At 42.4% G+C, this 24251-nt stretch overlaps 1 protein-coding gene across 1 annotated transcript in view; it reads right to left on the reverse strand.

Moving 5' to 3' along the window:
• The window catches only part of LOC128746703 (uncharacterized), a 68825-nt gene extending 44785 nt beyond the window's left edge, over positions 1–24040 (reverse strand). The window contains exons 1-6 of the mRNA XM_053843932.1: positions 23927–24040; positions 23743–23834; positions 23550–23664; positions 23384–23476; positions 23138–23299; positions 22693–22817 (exon numbers count right to left, since the gene is read on the reverse strand). Coding sequence (XP_053699907.1) covers positions 22693–22817; positions 23138–23299; positions 23384–23476; positions 23550–23664; positions 23743–23834; positions 23927–23939 — 600 coding nt within the window. The 5' untranslated portion in view covers positions 23940–24040. The remainder of the gene's footprint in view (positions 1–22692; positions 22818–23137; positions 23300–23383; positions 23477–23549; positions 23665–23742; positions 23835–23926) is intronic.
• Between the last annotated feature and the right edge of the window lie 211 nt (positions 24041–24251).

Here is a 24251-nt window from a genome sequence, read left to right on the forward strand (position 1 = left end):
TCCGGGTGAATGGTGGAAAGTTGACGCCTTAGAGGAGGCAGAGACGTCGCCACCTGATCTGCCGTCGTCCACTACAATTAAACCTTCAAAAGAAAGAAAAGCTCATCCCAAACAAATTGGAGGATCTGGACATCTGACTGTTAAGAGTCGTAGAAGAGCATCAAAGCCTGTTGGGGGAGCTCTTGTGTCTCGCTGGAACCAGAGCAGGAAACCCCTTAAATCAATCCCCAAATCAACCACGAAGACCCCCAGTGGAGCACTTCAGAGACAGTAGGAGCAAAACATCCTCTTTTGTTTGTTTCTTCATTTAGCCAATATTTGTCATTGTTTTACAGCAGATACCAAGATGAAGCTGAGTTGCCTGCTTCAGGCTCCAAAGTTACACTCATACAGAAGAATGGCAGGAGTGCATGCAAAGTCATGATGCAGGATGAGAGCTCAGACCATGAGGGGCTGAACAGCACGTAAGCAAGCGCTCAGTCTTCATTACTAACTCATGCTTTTCATTTTATCTTATTTTTTTAACAATTTTCAAATTGCTTCCAGGTTTGATGTCTGTCTGAGTGGACCATCATCCTGGATTGATCTGGACGTGTGTGAGGACTCGGGTATGTTGTTAAAGCTTGTTTATAAACCTGAGCGTTCTCTCTGGCCCTGCACACCCTTTACACTTGCTAGACACAGTCCATTCTCTCTACCTCAGTCTTCCCCTTTCCCACTGAACCAATTGGTCAAACTGGGTTGCGGCCTTGGATGAATTCAATTTACTTACTGTTTCACGACTAAGCATTGCCTCGTCTGAAGTGTCTCAATTATAGTTGAGAAGTTCAAATTTCAGGAACTTGTGAATTCTTTTATCCCTTCTCAGGGACGTTCATTTTTACTTCCTGTGCTCTAGATTTGTCATCATCATCCCAAATGCCTCCCGCTGAGCTGTCGATGTCTGACCTGTGTGCTCCCCCTCTCAAACCTATGGCGCTCCAGCCCGTGGACAAAACTAACCTGACCCGCTGGCTGATGAGACTTTGGTCCTCTCCTGCTGTTGGTATGATTCTTTTGTGTCTGTTTTTGTTTGGTTCAGTGCTGTGTGCACAGCGTTGTTTGTTTCATGAGTTTCTAAAAAGTCTCGAAAGGTTATTTTGTATTTGGTTCTTTTTAAATAGCAGAAGAAAAGGAAGTGTTAGTATGAGAGGTCATCAAAAAGGCCATTTTCATAATAAGAATTACTATTATAGTCGTATGATTTCATATTTAATAATTCAGTATTTCAAACTGACACTTCAAACATTTGGGAAGCTGGAGGAAATTCATTGTCAGATATTTATTGCTCTATGTTTTTAAATAATTAACGTTTGGAACAGAAACTAGAAAACACCACATTAAACATCATCCAGTTCCAGTGTTGGGCCTCGACCCCAGTCCCAGATCCGCTTTCACCAGAGTGAAAGCCTTGACTTCACTGGTGTGACTGGAACCGTCGTCGTCATATTTTGGCAAGACACGCACGCCGTTGTGGCTCCTTCACTGCAATAGTAATCAATCACACAAATGTGTCTTTTGCTAATTGAAATGTAAAGTTTGGCTGTTCTGTGAGTGATGAATAGCACCATTTGATCCCTTTGATTTATCTCTTTTCTCCCAGTTTCCATTAGGAAATGTTCTGAACTTCCCAAAATCAAAGTCCTAGCTCATCCGTCTCAATAGCAATAGACAAATGGCAAACACAGTGTTCTTTTCAGTTGCTGGTGTCGAGACACTCAAGTGTGAAGCTGAACTCTGCAGTTGTCTTTGTGGATCCACTCCCTCATTTGTCTATAGATTCAGAGAATGTTGCGTCCAGATTGGAGCAATTCCAGTGGTTCTTCTATCAACACCGAGCGTTGGGCATCATGGAGGACTGCAACAATGGAACGGTTTCAAGTGGGATGTTCATTCTCGGCTCCTACATGAAGAAACCTGTCTGTGTGGATCACAGCGCCACCACAGTCAGTCACTCTTCCAAAATGTTTTATTTTTTGTTTCAAATAACAAAAAAAGTTTCTTTTTCTTTCATCACTGTGAAGGTGTTCCACTTGTCAACAAGTACTTTGAAGGTGACCATCGATCTACAAGAGTCCTGCTACTTACCGAGTCACTCCTTCATCGTGCCATGTGGTAAGGACCTCTGCCACAAAATACATTCTGGTGAAACCAAAGTCAAAATGATCTGTATTGACTTCAAGAGTTTTTCCCACAGCTGACTGAAAATAAAATAAACAATCTAAAATCATTAAAAGGGTCATTTAATGATAAAATATATTATACTCATATAGAAGAGTTGTGGTAGCCGTGTGGGAAAGTGGTTGTCTGATGTGGCTGGGACCAGCTGCAGCCCCACTGAGCCCCTTGAAGTAAAGAACTGTAGATCATGAATGAGTCCTGGGACTGCACTGTAAACTCCTTCACTTCTCTGCTGAACGTTTTCCTGAGAGGGATTGACTTTTTTAACAGCATCAAGAAATTAAACTTTTTTTTTTATGGCTCTTTTCATACAAAATGCAACAAACACTCTTCTCAAGAGGTTCGGTCCACTCTCGTGGAAGATAAAGACTGTGGAGCGTCCGCATGCCCTCACGCTCACAGACATCTTGATGCATATGTGCAACACGAACAGATGAGCCATCATTTTCTCAGCGCTCCCTTGTCTTTTCTCCACCAGGCCACGCCTACAGCATTCACAACCTCACCACTCTGCCTGCAGCCCTCTTCTTCACCAGGATGCAAGTCCAGGCTGATGGAGACGTATGCAGATGTACATTTTGTCTGTCTGTGGTGACTTCAGTTGTTTAGTTTTGTCCTAGTTTTGTAAATAGTTCACTTTTCTGTGAAGCAGTTCTGTCTTTCAGTGTTGTGTTTATACAGAAAAGGACTTTTTACTGCATATCATTTTGGTCAGAGTGAATGTTTTATTGTTATTAAGTTGTCAAAAAAGTTTTTGGGGTCGCAACGCCCTCATGACTTCAGTAAAATTCTTTGTTCATTTTGCTTTCAGTTTGATTTGATTCATTTTCAAGTTGTATGTACTTACGTCAGTGAGGCAGGTTTGAAAACCGCGTGTTTCCAAACTGTATTTTTGGTCCTTAGTTGTTACTCACTGGCATGTTGACATCTGATGTATCAGCTCAACAACAAATAACAGACTGTGCCCAAGCACTGGTTGCACATGTCCATTGACCATGCGACACTCTAAAGTAGAGCTAAAAACTCATATCATATTGACAGTCTTGAGGAAGCGTTGTCACTTCCAGAATGTCCAACTGATAGTCATGTTTGGCCTGGTACAGATGCTGCATTTGACCGGTGACTGAGCTTTATCAGTCCAATGTAAAACCCTTGCTGCATGCTAATGCAGATATCAGGACTCTGGAAGACCTTCGTAGTGTGAGTGCTTCCCATATTTCCAAATGTTGCCTCCAGGCTTAACTTGTTACCAAGACAGTTGCAGAGATCCGGGAACAACTGACCAATGAAGCCAATTCATGACGTCACATGCAAACTCGAATTAGTGACTTGACTTTCTCTATAAACTGCGTCCTAAATTCCCATCTGTGAGAATCAAGATCATAACTGGCGACAAGACAAAAGGTGAACCCTGAACATGTTGCACCGAGAATCTTGAATGAATCATCTTCTTTCTTCATCTGTACTTCACCCTCTGCAGGGCTCCAGCCATGCATCAGATGAAGGAGATGCAGAACTGTTAAGTTCAGTGGAGTCAGCGTTTTTTAAAAATAAAGAAACAAGATGGGGAAAAAAGTGCAAAGTCAGAATGTTTATTTCCCCACATTGATAATTCAATAAAGCCAAATGAGATGTGATACACACAGGTGTCTACACAGTGTACTTGAGATTTACGAGTCACCAGACTCCAGGTGCATTAGATGAGCTGATATGAGCTGCAGAGGCTGTCGCTCCGAGTATTTTTTCTGCAGTGCTTTGTTGTGCAGATCTGCTGATATCGGTGTTCCGCCTCTGACCGTGAGCGTGGGCCATTAGGAAAAGCAAGCGTCAATGTGTTGGTGCATCCTGTCTCTCTGTGGAGGTCATTTGTGACCACCTGCAACACTGGATGTGTGAAGCAAGGCAGAAGGCACTTGGCAATGGAAGAATAGAAAGCATTGTCTGCTCAAGTCAGACGTCTTCTGATGAGCAGGCCACGCTTGACTTAAGTTTGAGATCAGAAACCAGATCCTCCTCGCCGGAGCGAGAGTTGATCCAGACCGCCGGTTGACTAGAGCTGGAGGCCGATAATGAGGAGCTGGAGGAAACTGACCCGGTCTGACACCGGCTATGTTTCCTCATTCAACTCACACAATGTGTTCTGGTCTGGAGTCGGGTGAGGGTGCAGGCCGCAAACCACTTCTGAAGACCTCGAATGGTGAGCAGACCCAGCCGGACCAGGGTGTGGACGGCTGCCACTGCTGTTCCTTAGAATCCGCAGACCATGTCTCCTTCGTGGTTTGAGCCCCGCCTCCACGCACTTGACGAAGGTGCGAGGTACTCGAGTGCTGTATATACACCTGACCCTCTCGCCCAGACAGAAAGCCTTCACCGAAAAATTTGTGACCTCAGAAGAGGCACTAAGAAATTTGGGAAAAACGACTAATCGAGAAGGCACATAGTTGTCCAAACCCTCCTGATGGGGGCCAGGACCAGGAGGAGAGCTGCTTTGTCAGCCACCAGCTCCAAAGTAGCCTGATCAAGTGGCTCGAAGGGAGCTTCAGAGAGAGACTTTAATACCAATTGAAGATCCCAGTAGGGGCAGATGCGTCTGGAAGTGGGTCTGAGTCTTCGAGATCCCTGCCTGAACTGGACTAGCAGTGGATGTTTACCCAACGGACAGCAGTCCACAACCATTGAGCATTACCAGTATATGCTTTGAGTGTTGCGGGTGATTGAGCATTTCGAATAGTGAACTGCACCTCGGGGGGCAGAGGACTGCCTGCTAGCCTTGAAGTAGCCATACTTTGAGGGGATGCCCCAGGATCGGAGGTCGGCTCATAATTTCTGCCCCCTGCTGCAGGACTGTTTGCAGGACTTGAACAGGTTGCAGCACACCCTCGTGTGAGTACTCCAGAACACCTCCCGGGACTCTGGAACACCTATGAGGTCATCTTGACCACAAAGCTTAACCCCCAGCCTTGCAATGTGGCCTGACCTGAGAACCATGGGCAATTACCATGGCCGTCCATACTGGACGTCTGAATGGCTCCTTTGCCGGACGGCCATCAAGGAGATGCACGTTGTCACGTTGCAGGGTGTCACATTGGCTTAGAATTGCCATCATGAAAGCCTATGAGACAGCGGGAAAACAGGCAACGTAATCCCTGAGAGCACAGTCGACCTGAGGCCAGGCAACATCTGTGGCTACTTTCAAGGGAGTATCTCTGTCAGAAATCTGCCAGGCAGCTTCTTGGTCATCAATCTCTACTTTTGCTGACCACTATTTGTCTAATGTGTCTGCATCCTCCTTCCCTAATGTCTTTCTGTCTTCAGGAGCAGCCGAACCCTGCGACCAGTAGGCCCTCATTCACAGCACTGGCTCTGGGACACCAGTATCTGCTTCATTACAGTGCTGTGGAGTGTGCAGCGTCCCGAGATCCACCAGATTCCTGCATAACTGTCTGTTCATTTGTGAATAAACTCCCTCTTTCTTGCTCAGCTCAGGCTTGAACCCTGACTGTAGCTGCTCGTAAATATTTTCTCTCTGTGTATGGAGGATTGTTAATGCCACTTTCTATTTCAGCCGTATTGTGGTTAAAATAGGGCAACACAGTTCCTGCTGATCCAGAGTGTATGTTACACTCCATGTATGAGGGGTTGTTAACGCCACCTTCTATTTCAGCTTACGGTGGCAAAGTTGATGCGGCAGTCCTGCCACCCAGGGTGTAAAATTACACTCTATGTATGAGGAGTTGTTAATGCTACATCATCACAACCCATTCATTCATTCATTCAGGCTGGATAGACCTCGGGCGTGGACAGGACGCTGGGCACACCACCTTCTGTCATACTGAAGCAACATCGCCGGTGACATTGCAGGCGGTTTAGTGCAGCAAAACGTGCATCTCCTTGTCGGCCGGCGGTGCCAGTCAGAGGTCCGGTATGGACGGCCCGTGGTTCTCAGATCAGGCCACGTTGCAACGCTGGGACTTAAGCTTTTTGGTTTGGTTGTTTTTTTCTATCAGAAGGAAATACATCTTCATTTTCAAAAGATTCAGGTAAACCTTCAATGAACTTGATATTTTTATTCATGTTTTGCAATTCACTGTACATAGGTTGAAAAGAAGTATAAATCCATACAATATTTACATTGACATCATCCATAACATGTTCACAATTTTCAAGTGTACATTTTACAAAATGGGTCTTTCCTGACCCTGATGGTCCCACCGCTAGACATGAAAATGGTGTTTTCAAACGAGGATCGAAATGAATTTCTTCCATAAAGACCCCTCATCCACTCAAAACTCAAAAGGTTTGGTTGTGCCGTCCGAAAACAATCGCCTCTTATCGTACACGACCCGGAGTTTTTTAGTAACTGATCTGTTTTTTAAAGTGATGTTCTTTTTATCCCTCACAATGTTGTGTTGACGGGTCTCAAAAACAAGTCATCCAGTGTCACCACAAACAACGGGGGAAGCCTTTACACATGACTGTTAGATTGTGGATGAAAAGTTTGAGGCCATCCTGAAAGAGGGGTCATTGTTCAAGTTTTTCCTCAGATTATCAATTAATGTGTTAATATTCTTCTGCGAGACGTACGGTTACTCTCTCCTCACTGGCATCAACAAGAAATGTCTGTTAGCCCTCCTGCTGGTCCACAACTCAATCAATCATTGTTTCTCTGAATGAGCACCTTTGAACACATATGTAACTTGTTGAATCGCCCAGGTTCTAGGTCGTACCACGTATTGTTGCACTTGTTCTTTAGAAACAATACAATACAAGGGACCTGCCATGATGTATGGTTGAGAGACTGCTACACAGGCAGACAAGCAGAGTCACATGTGTCTGAATTGAGGGCCTGGTTTTTATAGGCGGAGTGAGCATCTAAGATCAAGATGGAGGTCGCCGATTTGTGATGGCGACCAGTGAGGAAAGGGTAAAATGAAGTCATACATCGAAGATTTTACAAGCTACTCACAAGCATTCAACATAAATATTTGCCTGCATTCAACTTTTAATTTTCAACTTTTATCATCTCTATCTTTTGCAGGAGATAACTATTGCATCATTTATGTTTAAACCACATCATAGCGAGAATATATTACAACAGCATTAGCTCTTTCAAAATTTTAGATTTTGTTCAAGGATATTGTCGGTATCCATTTGCTTTTGGAATTAATTGAGATTCCTTGCAGAAGTATCCTTTTGACGCAAATGTACAATCTTAATGTTTGAAAATTGTAACATGGTCCTGGAAATTGCAGCACCTTCAAGAGTTTCTCCCCAACCAACAGAAACACTACATCATTACAAAATAAAACCCCAAAAGTACCGTAGTAACATGCAAACATGAACGTCAGTCTGCACTTTGAGGTCCAGTGGGAAAGCTTCATAGAACTTCATATCCAATATGTGTTCCTTCCTTCCGTTTAAAGTTCTCGTATGAGATGTTGATGAGATGTTTATGAGATGTTCATACAAATTCTACCAAGAAGAACACATCCAAACCAATAACGAGCATTGTCTAGGAGTTGTAAGTGATATGTTCATCAATTCCGCATTTACCTATGGATGCGTAGATCCAACAAGTCCAACATTTTTCCGCTGTGGGACAAATAAGGGGCATTCTGTGCTCAAGATTCAAGATTGTATTAATCACCGTGGTCACCCTCGACATTTTGGGTGGCTCCCGTCATTTACGCTAAATCATGGCAACCGATTTATGGGAGAATGACACACACAATTACTGCAAATGTTCAAGAAAAAAGAAAAAGACAAATCTTAATCTCAACGGCGAATTTTGCCACCGTTTTTGAAAAGTGCATCGAGGCTGATTTTTGGAGCGAGATACTAGTCATTGGCTGTATACGTTGAACGAAGGCGGCCTGAGTATGATCCGGGACATCTTCCCATAGGATTGAATAATGGGTCACCAAGCGTTATCAGGGTGTGTTCACAAACATGCTTTCATGCGTTTGCAGACATTCACTCAGTTAAAATTCAATTTGAGTGAAAAATGAGACATAATCACACTGTTGCTTTCAAAAACTTTTGTTAGCTTTGTTATATATTTTTTTTGTTGTTGTTGTTTCTCAGGTGTTCTTTCTATGGAGTTTCTATTCTCTCCCTTCTCAATGAACAGAGTTGTTCTTTGAAGTAGATTCTCATATTTATTTTTTCTGATATTTTCTATGTGCATATTCCGTCGTATGCACTTACACTTTAAAACTTAACTGACTGATGGATGGATAGGTAGATGCAAGTTCATAAAAAGGAATAAAAGCGTTCTGCAGGATTCAGTGCCTCATTGAGAGACTACTCGTGTAAAAAAAAAAAAAAAAATGCTTCTATGCAATTCGTACACCTTGTGAATGTAAACAAATAGAAGATAAAATACTATTCAACTTGAAGATATGTAAAGAAAATGTAGGTCTAGGACGATTAAAAATGAAAAAACTGAAAGTATGTCAGAAACTACAATGTCAGCCCTGTGATTTGTTGTTTGTCAGTTAGAATTGACAGTGAGTAGTAAAAAGCTTTACTTGTAAAAAAAAATTATATTTCATACTATTTCATGAAAAAAGCGGGGGTTTGTGACTGGTAGCGAAAATAAAAAGTTCTTGACATCTCAAAAGTTATACATCTTTTGTTTTTTTCAAATTTGACAAATGGCTGAACAAATGAAAAAAGTTTGTCAAAATTTTTAAATAAACTATATCTAGTTTCTAAAAATATTTCTAATAATATTCATTTATTTATCCTATCGTAGATGGTTGTACAAAAACGTCAGGCTTTAGTTCAGGATTACTCATACAATTTGTGTAAGCAGACAGTTTCAGGTGAATTAAAAGGATTAAGAAGATTGGGAACACGCCAACACGCTCGTACATACTAAAATGGCTTGTTGTGTGAGTGCTGAAAAAAACTTTATTTGTTGTTTTTGCAAACAATTCAATTTCTGGTACTGACAATTAGAAGTTTTTAACAGTGAAACAGATATTTGAGAATCTAATGGATGGAGAAAAGTTTGAAGTAAAAGGAAAAATGTACTTACAGGCTTCAGTGCTGCGATTAGATTTTATAACATGAACAGCCAGCCGACCAAAACTATTCTTTTATGGTAACTTGCGAACACAGACTAAACAGACGAGACAAAAACAGGTTCACGAACCTACAATGTCAACCAGTTAAATGATTGTCAGTTGTTGTCACTGAAAAAAAGTTTTAACACAGTTGATAAATAATAACTGAGAATACACCTGTAACTTGTGAAAAAAAATGAAAATACAATATCTGAATTTGTTCACAAGCTTTACTTCAGCATTAAAATTTTGTGAAAATGAACAACAGAAACACTGTTTTATAAAATGGAAAGATTTAATTTGAACACATTTTGATTTCGACTCGGGGTACTTTTTTATAATTCTCAATTCATATATTCATAGTTTCACATCAGCGCGAAGCAGGTTTGTCTCTGGATCTGATCTAAATATCACATTTGATGCTGGAGTAATTGCATAATGCATGCATAATTGGTTGATTCATCCTGATAATACCTCACAACTATGATATTTGTTTTTATCCTTTGGTGCAACTTTTAAAGAGTTAAAACATTCAATTATTTCTACACTAGTTTCCTGCAAGTAAGCAAATTAACCGGTTACTACGGACTCTGTTTCAGTGACTGAGAAAGAGTCAGGCCTCATGACTGTTGTTCCCCCACTGTTTGACCTCAATTTGAAAGCTAATGAAAAAAAATGCATTGTTTCAAACTCACACAGGGTATAAAATTAAATAGACAGATTCAACAGAAACTCATATGAGTCGGATAGCTGTGTCATTTGAGCTAATGCTGAAAACTAAAAGTATTTCTTTCTTTTGTTTTATCCCTGTTCACTCAACCTTATTTTTCTGAAAACTAAAAGTATTTCTCTCTTTTGTTTTATCCTTGTTCACTGAATCTTATTTTCTGAAAAACTAAAAGTATTTCTCAAACAAGTAGAAATTATCTGTTTTAAACACATTTTGAAAAAATGGTGCATGAGTTGGGTAGCTGTGTCATTTGAACGATTAGTGAAGACTAAAAAAGTATTTTCTTTCTCCTGTTTTATCTTTAAGAAATATTTCAAGACTGAAAAACTGTTTCATAAGATGTTAAATAACTTCTAAAAAGTTTATACCAGAAATAATATTGTAGCTACTAACACGTTTGGATTATTTAGTCTACAATGCAGAAACAGTTTGAACATTGATTCATGCTGAAACTTTAAAGTTTTATTTTCAATATCTCAATTTCATCCTTTTTATCCCCCCACATCAAACCCCTCCCTCGCGCAGACCCTACCTGACTTCCTACCGTGCCTCACCATTTGTTGCGGCTGTGAGGATGCAGCTGACCCCTCCCATGCTTCACACAGGTTGTAGCATCCCCCCTCGACCTTCATTATTTTCCTTCCAGTCATAAAACGAGAGGGATGGTAATTATTTTAATTTCTCGATATAAAAAAGGGGGGGGGGGGGTATTATTATAATAAATAATAAAAATAATAAAATAAATAATAAATAAATGTTATTATTTTAATTTCATGTTGATATAAAAAGGGTTTTATTAACTCTGGAAGGGGAGGGGTTTTATGACCTCCGGGGGCCATAAATCAATACAGGTTTGACATTTTGTGGTTTCCTTCTTCTCTCTGATGGTGATGGATATACCCGCACCGGTCCGCTCCCTATGACCTATCCTGAGAGTTTTCAATCGTTCCTTATTTCCATCTCTCTTTGACTGTAGTCCGAGTGTAGCGGAGATGGGAGAACTTTGGGCAAATGTGGAGACGCACTAGCCGGGGCTCCGTCCTTAACTCCAGGTCCGCCAGGCAGGTTAACTTCAGTAGGTGGAGAGAGAATCCTCACCACATAAACCATGTGAAGTGCAAACAGGACAGCACTTCAAAGTCCAGACCTCGCGCCTTAAAGATTGCAGCCGGACCTTGCGTGGTGGCCACCATTGCGGATAAGTGCGCAGGAGAAGCGTCACCAAAGTAGGTGAAGATTCACTGGTGGCCTGTCTCTAATCACAGAGGGGAGGCGTGCCAAGAGACCTGCTGCTATCACCACACGCCAGGTTTCACGCCAGTCCGGCCTACTAGATGTCTTGCGCCAACGACCTCACCCCCAAGGTCGCGCAAAATGTTGTTAGTCTGAATGTAGTGAAGTGGAAACAATAACCCTCCATACAGAGGGTCTGGGCCTCCCCCTGGGCCCCTCTCATTGCCAAATCAGGTGCTTCCCTGCTCTAGCAACTACACAGGGGAACCTGACGCCATCCCATAGCCACAGCACTTGTTTGAGCCCAACGTCGATGAACACAATTGGCACGAATAACCGTCCACATTTGAAGGGAAAACTCGCCAGTGGAGAAACGTTTGGCCCATGACGAAGCGCTACGGAAGAGAACGATTCTTTCATCTATTGGCCAGAGCTGCTGGAACGTGAGGCAAAGAAGAAGCTGCTACGTCAGACAAATAGAAATCTGCAAATGTTGAGGCGGAAGCCCAGGTTTCTGCCAAAGAAACTCCTCTGAAGGCAGTGATGGATGTCGGCCCTTTTCACCACCTGCCAGAGCCACCCACAGCTCATCTGTTTTCCTGAAGGCCTTGACTCCATTCAGACAAGCTCTCAGTGAACTCACGGGCCACACCTTGTGTAAGTGCCAGTGGTTCTCATCCGGGTGCGGGTTAGGACAGAAAGCCTTCACTGAAAAATTGCTGACCTTGGCACAAAGAAATTTGCGAAAAAAGACTAATCGAGAAGGCACATTGTTCTCCAAACCCTCCTGATGAAGGCCAGGACCAGGAGGAGAGCTGCTTTGTAAGCCACCAGCTCCAAAGGAGCCTGATCAAGTGGCTCGGAGGGAGCTTCAGAGAGAGACTTTAATACCAATTGAAGATCCCAATAGTGGCAGATGCGTCTGGAAGTGGGTCTGAGTCTTTGAGATCCCTGCATGAACTGGACTAGCAGTGGATGTTTAGCCAACGGACAGCAGTCCACACCCATTGAGCATTATATGCTTTGAGTGTTGCGGGTGATTTTCGAATAGTGAACTACACCTCGGGGGGCAGAGGACTGCCTGCTAGCCTTGAAGTAGCCATGCTTTGAGGGGACGCCCCAGGATCGGCGGCCCCTCAAAATTTCTGCCCCCTGCTGCAGGACTGTTTGCAGGACTTGAACAGGTTGCAGCACACCCTCGTGTGAGTACTCCAGAACACCTCCCGGGACTCTGGAACACCTATGAGGTCATCTTGACCACAAAGCTTAACCCTCAGCCTTGCAATGTGGCCTGACCTGAGAACCATGGGCAATTACCATGGCCGGCACCGCCGGCTCCTTTGCCAGGTGGCCGTCAAGGAGATGCACGTTTTGCTGCACTAAACCACCTGCAATGTCACCGGCGATGTTGCTTCGGTATGATGGAAGGAGGTGTGCCCAGCGTCCTGTAGATATCTCGGATGGCCAGGGCCTCACAATGGACCGGTCTATGAGAGTTGCTCCGCCACCGCCACGCCCGGGGTCTATCCAGTCTGAATGAATGAATGAATGGGTTGTGAAGATGTAGCATTAACAACCCCTCATATATGGAGTCTAACTTACACTCTGGGTGGCAGGAGCTGCGTTGCCCTCTTTTAGCCACTATACGGCTGAAATAGAAAGTGGCAATCTTCCATACAGAGAGAGAAAATATTTACTGAGCAGCAACAGTCAGGGTTCTAGTCTGAGCTGAGCAAGAAAGAGGGAGTTTATTCACAAATGAACAGACAGTGATGCAGGAATCCGGTGGATCTCGGGACACTGCACACTCCACAGCACCGTAATGAAGGAGATACTGGTGTCCCAGAGCCAGTGCTGTGAATGAGGGCCTACTGGTCGCAGGGTTCGGCTGCTCCTGAAGACAGAAAGAAATGAGGGAAGGAGGATGCAGACACATTAGACAAATAGTGGTCAGCAAAAGTAGAGATTGATGACCAAGAAGCTGCCTGGCAGAATTCTGCCAGAGATACTCCCTTGAAAGCAGCCACAGATGTGCTCTTAGGGATTCCAGTGCCTGTTTTCCCACTGTCTCATAGGCTTTCATCATGGCAATTCTAAGCCAATGTGACAACCTGTGAGGGGACAGTGCCTGCCCCTTCTTACCACCTGCGAGAGACACCCACAGGCTGTCCGTCTTTCTGAAGGGTGGGACTCGATCCAGTTAACCTTTTAGCGCTCTAACCGGACACATTTTCTATAAACGCTCATGCTCCTCGTGCTGCTAGCTCCTGGGAGGCCTGATCGAGGGCCTCAAAAGGGGCTTCAGAGAGTGAATTGAGTGCCAGCTGCAGGTCTCAGTAGTGACATAAAGGTCTTGAGGTTGGTCTAAGCCTTTTCACTCCTCATGAAACGGCTCACTAGACGATGCTCGCCGACGGGGTGGCCGTCCAGACCATTGTGTAGCATGGAAAGGGCTGCAACATGAACCCGTAATTTAACACTACACGGATGTTCATTAACCAGATGCTGGAGAGAAGAGAGGATTAGAGAAACAGGTGCCGATTCTGGGGAGGCTGACTGGGTTCCACACCACCGGGGAAAATGTTCAATTAGCATTGTATGCTCTGAGGGTTGATGGAGCTTTAGCGTTCTGAAGAGTCAATTGGACATCAGGGGACAAACCTTGAGGGGACGTCCTAGTATTGGGGGAGACCTTGGGGTTCCTGATGCTTGCAGAAGGACTGACCTCGATGGAGGGAACTCCCAGGGGCCTTTGATCCGCATTTGACACGTCTCTGGATACCAGCTGGAGCTGGGGCTGTCTGGAGCCATGAGAATCATTGTCACTCTCGGCAGCTGAATTCTCCTCATCAGAGAAAGAAGAAGGCAAGGAGGAGGAAGGGCAAACAGGAGGCCTTCTGAGTCCAGACTGAGTCCAGCATGACCTCCAGGAACGTCGTGCTCTGTCTGGGACTGGGACTCTGACTGGGAGTGTGCTTTTCAGGAGGTTTACTGTGAGCCTCAATCGCACAATGTGCTCCAACACCAAGCTGGTGTGCGCTCATGACTCCTGTTTCGACCTGGCTAGAATCAACCAGTAGTCCAAGTAAATCAGAATTCGCAGACCTTGTCTCCTTAATGGATCGAGCCCCACCTCCACACACTTTGCGAAGGTGCGAGGCACTAGAGTGCTGTATTATGCCTGACCCTCGAGCCCAAACCGGAAAAACTTCCTGTGACTCGGCCAAACCGTGTTGCGGAAGTTGGCGTCAGCAAGATCAAGATCCACTCTCACACTCTGACGCACTCCAGGAGTCTCCTGGTAGTCCGGAACCGCTGTCTGGTCACGAATTGGTTGAGGAGACTGAGGTCCAGAACAGTTCTCCACTCTCCTGTCTTCTTGGGTTCCAGAAAGTACAAGGAGTAAAACCCATTGTAAGAGGATCACTTTGGCACTAGCTCGATTACTTCCTTTGGCAGGAGAGTGCGGACCTCCTCCATCAGAAATGACCGCTGGTTCTCTGAGTTCACCCAGGTCCATGTGGTGTCGCAGAACCTGGGGTTTGACTGTGAAACTGAAGGGCGTGTCAATGACCGAGTATCTTCTCGATCCATATGGGCAGGTGAGGAGACAGGCGCTTTCAATTCGGAAGATACTCTGTCAAGACAGGCGCCCTGAGCACAGGAGCCAAAGGGTCGTCGGTGCTCAGCGCCCAATGTTCTTCAAAAACAGACTCGCTTTGGTCAGCTGGGGAAGTAGGGTCCCAAACTTGCAGTGTACCTTGATCTGACACTGCAATTCTCCTAAGATTGAGACCCGAGGGACCTGCCCAATCATCCTCAGAAAGAGATGACTCTGTAGAGGATGATGTCCTGCTTGCCTCTGTGAGGTTTGGAGTGCTGCAGAGAACAGAATCACAGACAGACATCGCATCAGACATCGCGCGAGGGAGCTGAGGGAGCTGAGACAACCCAGTCTCACAAAAATGTGCAATAACAACGTTTGTCCACTTCATGAAAACGTAGTGCTTTGACGAATTTCCCTTAAAAAACGTATCCCAGGTACATTTAATTTCTCAATGGCTTAGTGAAGGGCGTTCCTCTGGTCACGTGACTGACAGCTTTCTCCCCTGTCTGAACATAAAACATGGCGGACATCCGTTCTATTTTTGCTCTAAATTGCGAGATTTTAAAACAATTAAAAGCTTTTGTTGAGTTTTGATCACATTTCTAGCGACAAATGTACACTTTATTTTCATATTTTCCGATCGGTGTATGTTTATGGCGCTTCGTTTTATCGTTTTGACCCAGGTTCTTTAGTGGTGCTCACTGAAATCGTAGTATTGTGACGTTTGCCCTGCTGGCCATAAATACGCTCCAAAATGCGGGGTTTTAAATGACTTTATTGGCTTTTGATCGCACTTCTAGCAACAAATGTATCCTACATTATAATAATATGTGGTCGTTTTATGTAAATAACGCTTATTTTCTTTCGTTTGGACCGAGATTCTTTTGTGATTCCCTATTAAAACGTAGTAGTGTGACGTTTGCCCTGCTGGCCATAAATACGCTCTAAAATGCGGGGTTTTAAATGACTTTATTGGAATTTGATCGCATTTCTAGCGACAAATACATCCTACATTATAATATTATGTGCTCCTTTTATGTAAATAACGCTTATTTTCTTTCGTTTGGACCGAGATTGTTTTGTGATTCCCTGTTAAATTGTAGTATTGTAACGTTTACCCTGCTGGCCATAAATACGCTCCAAATTGCGGAGTTTTTAAATAACTTTATTGGCTTTTGATCGCATTTCTAGCAACAAATATATCCTACATTGTAATATTATGTGCTCGTTTTATGTAAATGATGCTTAGTTTCTTTCGTTTGGACTGAGATTGTTTTATGATTCCCCATTAAAATGTATTATTACGGTGGTTATCTGCTCGCGCTGAAAAACGTGCAATAACGACGTTTGTCCACTTGGCATACCGTAATGATGTTACGAATTTGCCTCAAAAATCGTTTCACTCTTACGTTTCATTTGTCAATGGCTTTATGAATGGCGTGCCTCCGGTCACGTGACTGACAGCCTGCTCTCCTGTCTGAACACAAAACATGGTGGACATCCGTTCTATTTCGCTCTAAATTGTGAGATTTTAAAACAAAAGCTTTTGTTGACTTTTGATCGCATTTCTAGCGACAAATATATTCTATATTGGGGTTGTTATCTGCTCGCACTGAAAAACGTGCAATAACTACGTTTGTCCACTTGGCATACCGTTACATTTTGACGACTTTGCCTCAAAAATCGTTTCTCTCGTACGCGTCATTTCTCAATGGATTTGTGAATGGCGTGCCTCTGGTCACGTGACTGATAGAACACAAAGCATGGCGGACACCCGTTCTAGTTTTGCTTTAAATTCTGAGATTTTAAAACAATTAAAAGCTTTTGTTGCGTTTTGATCACATTTCTAGCGACAAATGTACGCCTTACTTTCATTTTTTTCGCTCGTTTCATGCATTTGACGCTTCGTTTTTTTCGTTTTGACCCAGATTCTCTCGTAGGTCTCAATTCAATGTATTATTGTACAGCTGGCCAGTAATTCCGCAGCCAATTGCGGGATTTTAAAATAATTAAAAGCTGTTGTAAGCAGAGTTGTAATCACATGCAATGTACTCTTTAATTTTTAAAGATTATGTCATGAAAATGATATAATATTTATTATCCGACTGGGGAAGGAAGTGGATGGCAGGAACTGGCGTCACGGACCGAATACGTTATTTATTTATCATTTGTATCGAATACATTTCTACGCATAATAGTATTATCGGATATTTAAAATCGTGTCAACTGCATATAAAGTCTTTTGGCAAGAAAGGAAGTTCCGTGATTTATTCGTTTTGCTGACTCATGCTTCGTTCTCCGTCACTGACGTCAGCTGAAACGCAAGCGGACCATTTCAAACCTCCCAAGCCGTAGTTTCTATTTTTCATTCTGTTTAAATGTGTACACGTGTTGTGGACGGCGACGTTTCTTTGGAGACGTGAATTTATGCTTTGGATGAATAATTAAATTGTACAAACACGTCGGACTTTGACGTCATCATCAGTGGTCGACCAGAACGAAAACATAGCGGGATGTCCTGCCTGTCGCGGGATGATGACGTCACATCCGGCATGTACATCTCTTTTTTAATATTTTAATGGGTCAGAGGAAATTGAAATAAAGGATTTCAGTTCTGTTATGACAATTTCATTCTACTTCAGGGTCAAATTATTTATTCATTATATTCATCTCCTTGTACGCATGTATGAATTGCATGACAACATCAAGATCACACTTTTGCAGATGTATTTATTATTATTGTTATTTTTTGGTTTCTTCCATCCGTACCCACTCAATTTGGAATATCTTTCCACTGCAAGAGAAAGAAAAAAATGATTTAATCACTGCAAGGTAAAGAACAATGATCCTTGGTGGTCTTCAGTTTGTAACACACAAGTGAGCAAGGTGTGGTGTTTGTGGTGAAAAATTACCATCAGATGTGCCCACTACGTCTTCAGGCAAAAATATATACTGTAATGAACATTCACTAAAATATTAAGAAAGTACAAATAAAATAATTTACAGCTGCATGTGATATTTCTGTATGTAATAGTTTTAAGGCACTGCACAATCTTGCATTGTATTGCCTTTATGAGATACATCATGTTTAGAGGCCAGGGCAGTCACTAGACTTATGTCAGCAACAGTGGACTGTGTGCATTGGATTTAAGAATGGCAACACTTTGATGTAGGGATATTAAAATAATTTTTAGTTTGTGTGGTCATAATTCTAATTTCTTTGTTTTGTGTCTAATTTCATATTTGTATTTCAAGTCTTATGGTTTTATAACATCACTTTTTACATCTTTGCAAGGCAATGTATGATGTATAATATGTAAGAACCTTTCGATCCATCTTCTGTCTTCCTTCTGGTGCTTTTTCTTGGAGGTAAGCCTGTTGAGGATAAATATAACTGTTTGTACAGAATAATTCCCACAATATTTTATTACATATAACATCCAATAGACTAACGATCAAAAACCAATGACGCATCTCGTGCAAATAAACCATGTCATAACATGCTAATCTCTGACATGTCAGACTTTGTCATAGCAACCTGAACTATAAAAAGTCTTTCACCTAAATATTATAATGTCTACAAATAATTTATGAACCAAAACAGATATTCTGGTAATTGGATTGCAGACATGTCTCAAAGATCTAATTACTACATACTCAGAGGGCCTGTGGAGGCTCTTTTGGAGGAGGTTGACGGCTGGCTGGCAGAGGTTGTGGACGGATGGATGGTGGAGGAGGTTGATGGCTGGCTGACAGAGGTTGTGGACGGATGGATGGTGGAGGAGGTTGATGGCTGGCTGGCAGAGGTTGTGGACGGATGGATGGTGGAGGAGGTTGATGGCTGCATATCTGTCCAACCTTTGTGGAACAGATAGACAATATGATCAGAGTGAGATTTTTGTATATACACACACAGAAATGTCTAATCTTCCAGAGATACTCAGCCTTAAAAGACTGATTTACACCACATAAACTTTAAAATTATTTTCCAGAATTCAACATCAAAAAAGCTCTCAGATAAATTACAATTGTGTATAATTCTAAAGCACAACTTTGGATCTTGTTGCTTTCAGCTGTTTTTGTCTACACTGAGGAACATTCTACAGCTACTGGCACTGTGGGAAAGATGTGTCAGAGCAGGGAAATAGTGAGACAACAAGGTAAAATGGTCAGAAAGCTTTGCAGGGACCAACAATCCTCCACCACAGAACTGTGGTTAGACTATGGAGCAGATGCTAATGTGGTGTATTGTTCCACTATATATAAAAACATTTATATGCAGTTATATGAGGGAAAGAGGTTGCTGGTGACTAATGAAGTCAAAAAAGGGCTAATAATGAATGATGGCCTGATCTGAATCCGGCCCATTATTACATGTGCCTGAAGATGCAAATACATTAACAAACTTACCTCTAACAACCGCCATATATAGGTCCTTCATCCGGTCCAGGCACTTGCTGGCATGGTCAGTCAGATGCCTGACCATGCCATGTTGTTATTCTATTTATTTTATTTTATTTGTTTTTTGTTGCACTTTATTCCAAGGCACTTTCCTAGTCAGTGGGCTCCCCACTGACCATGGCAATAAATTTGATTCTGATTCTGATTCTGATTCTGATTCTGACTTGGAGTGGACCACCTGACTGGACCAAGTGCCAGATTTCTTGCCTGGCCGAGCTAGAAACACCACAGCTCTGTGGCCCAAAGTGTGCAGTTTTTCCAGCTGAAAAAAAAAAATGAAATCGCCATATGTTAAGCCATAAATTTGAAAAATACAATTACTGATGTCAAACATACCAGCATTTGTGCCTCGTCCATCACACGTGAGGCGGTGTTGGTTTTTTTTTTTTGGTTTTTCAACCACTCCTCTTTTTTTTTCAAAAGTTTTCAGTCGTTTTGCCAGCCTCTGTCGCCTGGGCTGCTCTGCTTGGCAAATTTTGCAGGTCTGCATTGCAGTTATTGCAGTGCTTATTAGTGGATCCCCGTGGCATCTCGAACTGGAAAAAAACAAAACGTTTGTACCATGTATGATCCACATATCATTTTTGCCACACACACGGACATATATTAGACCTAATCCCTTTCAGGTGAAAATGAAGTTTTTTAGCCATAATGTAATGTAAACAATCACTTGCAGAGTACTGCAAAGACAACGTTTGTTCTTCTTTATGTTACCGCGGAGTATTGCGGTTACAGCATCCACTGTAAACCGCGAATTTGACAGTTACAAACATGGAAGCGATGGTTGCCCGAAATGATGGCAAACACTTCATATATTTCGCCATATATGACCCCTTGCGTGATAATTTCTTACCTTTCAATATTTAGAGCAAGTTCGTCGCATGAAATTTCTTCCTCCCAGCAGTCTACGCGCGCGCACGATAGGCTTTTACCCACAATTCCTTAATTTCTACTGTTCGTAATGTAAAATAAAAAAATATAAAAATAAATCATATCACCTTAAAACGTAACATACCTGTAAAATTTCAAAACGTATAGTGTCAACACCTTAAACGAGGGAATCACACTCAAATAAATGTTTGCTTTAAATCTCGTTGTATAGGTTCTCTGTCATCAATAGCTCGTTCTCGTGCGTTTTTTGCTCATGAGCAAATGAAGTATTATGTCTTTTCAAATATATTAAATATTATGAGCTTGAAACATGAATGTCTTAATATTCATTCATACAATAATCATCTTCAAATGAGTCTGATGGGCTGATACAGCCAATGCCCTGAGCCTTGGCACATCCTATGAAAGATGCAAATGTTGTCTTCTATATTGGTTGAAAACCTCAAGACTGGAAGATCAATAGATAAATTGTCAGACTTGAGAAAACTACATTTAGTGAGAAGGTGCCAGTGTGGACCATATTTCAAAGATAGGTGAGAAAGGAATTTGTGTGTCAATTGTGTATGTGCTATGCAAAGGAGATATTCCAGCTATCTTCTTTGGTGTGGCTTTCTCTTGTTTTAAAGCTTGACAAATATAACCAAATTAGAGAGACACAATATGCGATTACGTCTTCTTCTTCTTTCTCTTTGGGTTTCTCCCTTCAGTGGTGGATCGTCTTCCTCCATCTCCCCCTGTCCTCTGCTTCGTCTTCTCTCAAACCTACAAACCTCATGTCCTCCTTCACCACCTCCATAAATCTCCTCTGTGGCCTTCCTCTCCACCTTCTGCCTGGCAGTTCCAACCTCAACATCTTCATCTACCAATGTACTGGCTCTCTCTCTCTCCTCTGTGCATGTCCAAACCATCTCCATCCAGCCTCTCTGACTTTCTCTTCTAAACACCTGACCACATATGCTGTCCCTCTGATCCTATCATCATCCTGCTCACTCCCAGAGAGAAGCTCAGCATCTTCATCTCTGCTACCTCCAGCTCTGCCTCCTGTTTTTTCCTCAGTGCCACTGTTTCCAGACCATACAACATTGGCAACACTGATAGACCATTGTTTCATGTCAGTTAGTACCTCATGGCTGAATCTTTCAGATTTGTCACCAAACTTGCTACTCTGTGTTTGTCTTTCATTGTTTAATTGTTTTTTTTTGCCCCTTCCCTCCATGCCCAGTTGCCTTCCCAAGTCGGGGAGAGTAGAAGAGAATTCCCATCTCAGCAATTGTCAGATCCTCCCATCAAAAGGGCGCCAACAAGCTCAACAAACATAGTGAGGCCTAACAAATACATGACGCCTGTTGGCCCTTTTCATTCAGACATGAACTCAGAGATAAATGAGATGACTTCCCTTCCTATCCAGAAGTAGTCAGAAAGATACGGTGGCACATCCAGATGTTAAATAATAAGATGTCTTCTCGGGTTAAAATTATTGATCTCTTCCTTTAACTCAAAAGTAGGATCTGTGACTTGTGCACTCTTAGTGCCTTTGTCAGCAGTATTCAGGATGTAATCCAGGCTATGATATTTCTACCTGTTCTAAGCTAACTTCGATGAGAAGCATTTACTGATGACCTTACCCATTTAGGTGGCCAGAGGCCATGGAAACCCCTAATTCTAACCCTAATAACGTTCAGAAATAAGTAAGATAATGCATTGCAACACCTGCTCATACCATTTGACTCATTATTCCTGCAACAAAACAGCAGTCTCATTCATCGTACTGCTTTGGTTTTACTAAGTTCCTATATGTACTTGCACATGATTGAATAACATACATGAGCATTGTACAGACAATTTTAGTGGCAAAAGAAAGTCAGTGAAGTGAGTGAACATAGCCTGTTAATTGACTTTATTGAGGCTGCATGAAAAGCCGTATTTCACTGCCCTACCAACAAATCTCAAATTTATAATTCATAATTTACATAAAAAGCATCAGCATCTACTTCAAAATACTAATAGTACATAACTCAGAAAAAGAGTCAATTGCAGGACAGTTTATTTTAACATTTCACATTCATACTGCAGGCCAGATAATTACAACAGTTTTCCTCATTTTTTAATGAGGGAGGTCAAAGTTCAGAAGAGGAGCTACAATGCCAGTGTTCTTCATCTTCGGTGGAGGAGCTGCTATCATGGGGTTCTTCATCATCAGTGGAGGAATCATCGAGAGACAAGGCTTGCGATCCAAAAACATGTTGGTACGTTGAGCGAGCTGCACCCTGGTGAGCTTAAATTGCTGACAGTCTTCTCTTCAGCAGACAGAGTAGCCCCTCACGTCCTCTCCCAGTCAATGCTTCTGTGCCGCCTGACAGTGACATTAGAAGAAGTTAGACTACTAACCTAGTATATCAGCACAAGTAGCAAATAGAACTGTACTTACTTTGCTGAGTGATCCCTGAAAGCTGGGAGGAAATCTCTTCAATATTTCCAGCCATATTCGTCATGTAGTCCCAGTGCTGCTTGACTTCACGGACAACAATGACCTCCTCTTCCTTCAGTCGGTTCAGCAGCATTACCTTGTCGAAGACCTTTTTTTTCTTTAACATATCACCATGACCTGCAAATCATCATATACATTTTTTATAAATAGTGGTGAACTACTTCCCGCAGTGTCTGTGTACTTTCAGAGGTGGGTTCTATTACACTGCATAATCTCCTCCTAATGACACCAGGCAATTTCTCCCATGGGACAGAATTATATAGAAGAGTGTCTCTTTCAGTTTTCAAAAGTAAAAAGGAAGTTGTCTCTGGAGCTTGTCTGATCCAATCACAGCAACCTCGGTCAAACCTGTAATTGCTTCATCTAAAGCCTTTACAATGTAATTAAAAATAGCCTATAGATATGAAGACAACTGAACACATCCTAGATGTACTTACATTCCCAAGGCCAGGAATAGTTTTCCTCAGCCAGGAGCTTGTTGGGAGAAGGGAGTTTGCCAGTTTCTGGCACAACAGCATTGTATTTTGTGATGGCATCTTCTAAGGATCTCTTTTCCACTGAAATCTTTTTTCTAAGCAGATGTCTTCTCTTGTTGCCATCTAGAATATTAAACAGAAAACACTGAATATGTGCTCAGTCACACATTATTATCAAAAACTTGTTTTCTTTCGTTCTGTTCTTACCAGCCTGACGATACAGCTGATATTTCCGCTGCTTAATGCTGAGATACAGTCCTTCAATGGTTTTTTCAAGTTCATTTTGACTGCATGGTCCTTCTGATTGAATATAGAAAAAATAATTTATATTTATTTTACGTCAGAATTGTACATAAAACACTGAGGTATTCACCTGCAGTCCACTGTTGAACATCAGACACCCATTGCTGAACAGTGTCTTCCTGAATAGACAACTCTCCAGCCAATTTCTTGAGCTCCTCAGACGCTTCAGCAATCCTCTGCACAGTCTGTGAAAACCCGTGTTGGATTAACAAACAATTGCAACTAGTCTAATGCACCATGAAACACACAAGTGTGGTCTTTACCTTGATGTGTCGTTTGGCCAAAGTCCGGTCAAGATTTTCTGTCTTCCGCTTGTTCCAGCCAATGGCCTGGATGGTAAGGATGTCTGTGCGGGCTGAATGCACAATGGACACACGTTTATGTTACTAGTTGATTTGTACAACTTTAGCTGTAACTTTTTTTTCACACAAAAAAAAATGTACTTACCAGCTTTTGACATGTACTTGGAACATAGGGCTGCTCAAGAAAGGAAACTGTTCACCTGTTCAACTTCCTCCCCTATTGTTGTTCCTGCTCCCTCTTGGTTCCGTCCACCCCATTCCAACTGAAAGAAATATGCATGTTACCATTTGGACGAGGACGGAGAGAAATAATGTGAAATTAAAGCCCCTGACAATCATTACCTCACACTTCCATGAATGTGCTTTAGCGTGCATGATGGAGAGAAAGGGCTGCATGTTCAACAGGACCTGTAACTCAGGACAGTGGCCAACAACCCTCTGCAAATATGGCCAATATTTGCATACCACAT

Source organism: Synchiropus splendidus, chromosome 15 (assembly GCF_027744825.2).
Source record: "Synchiropus splendidus isolate RoL2022-P1 chromosome 15, RoL_Sspl_1.0, whole genome shotgun sequence".
In the NCBI taxonomy this organism is placed as follows: domain Eukaryota; kingdom Metazoa; phylum Chordata; class Actinopteri; order Syngnathiformes; family Callionymidae; genus Synchiropus; species Synchiropus splendidus.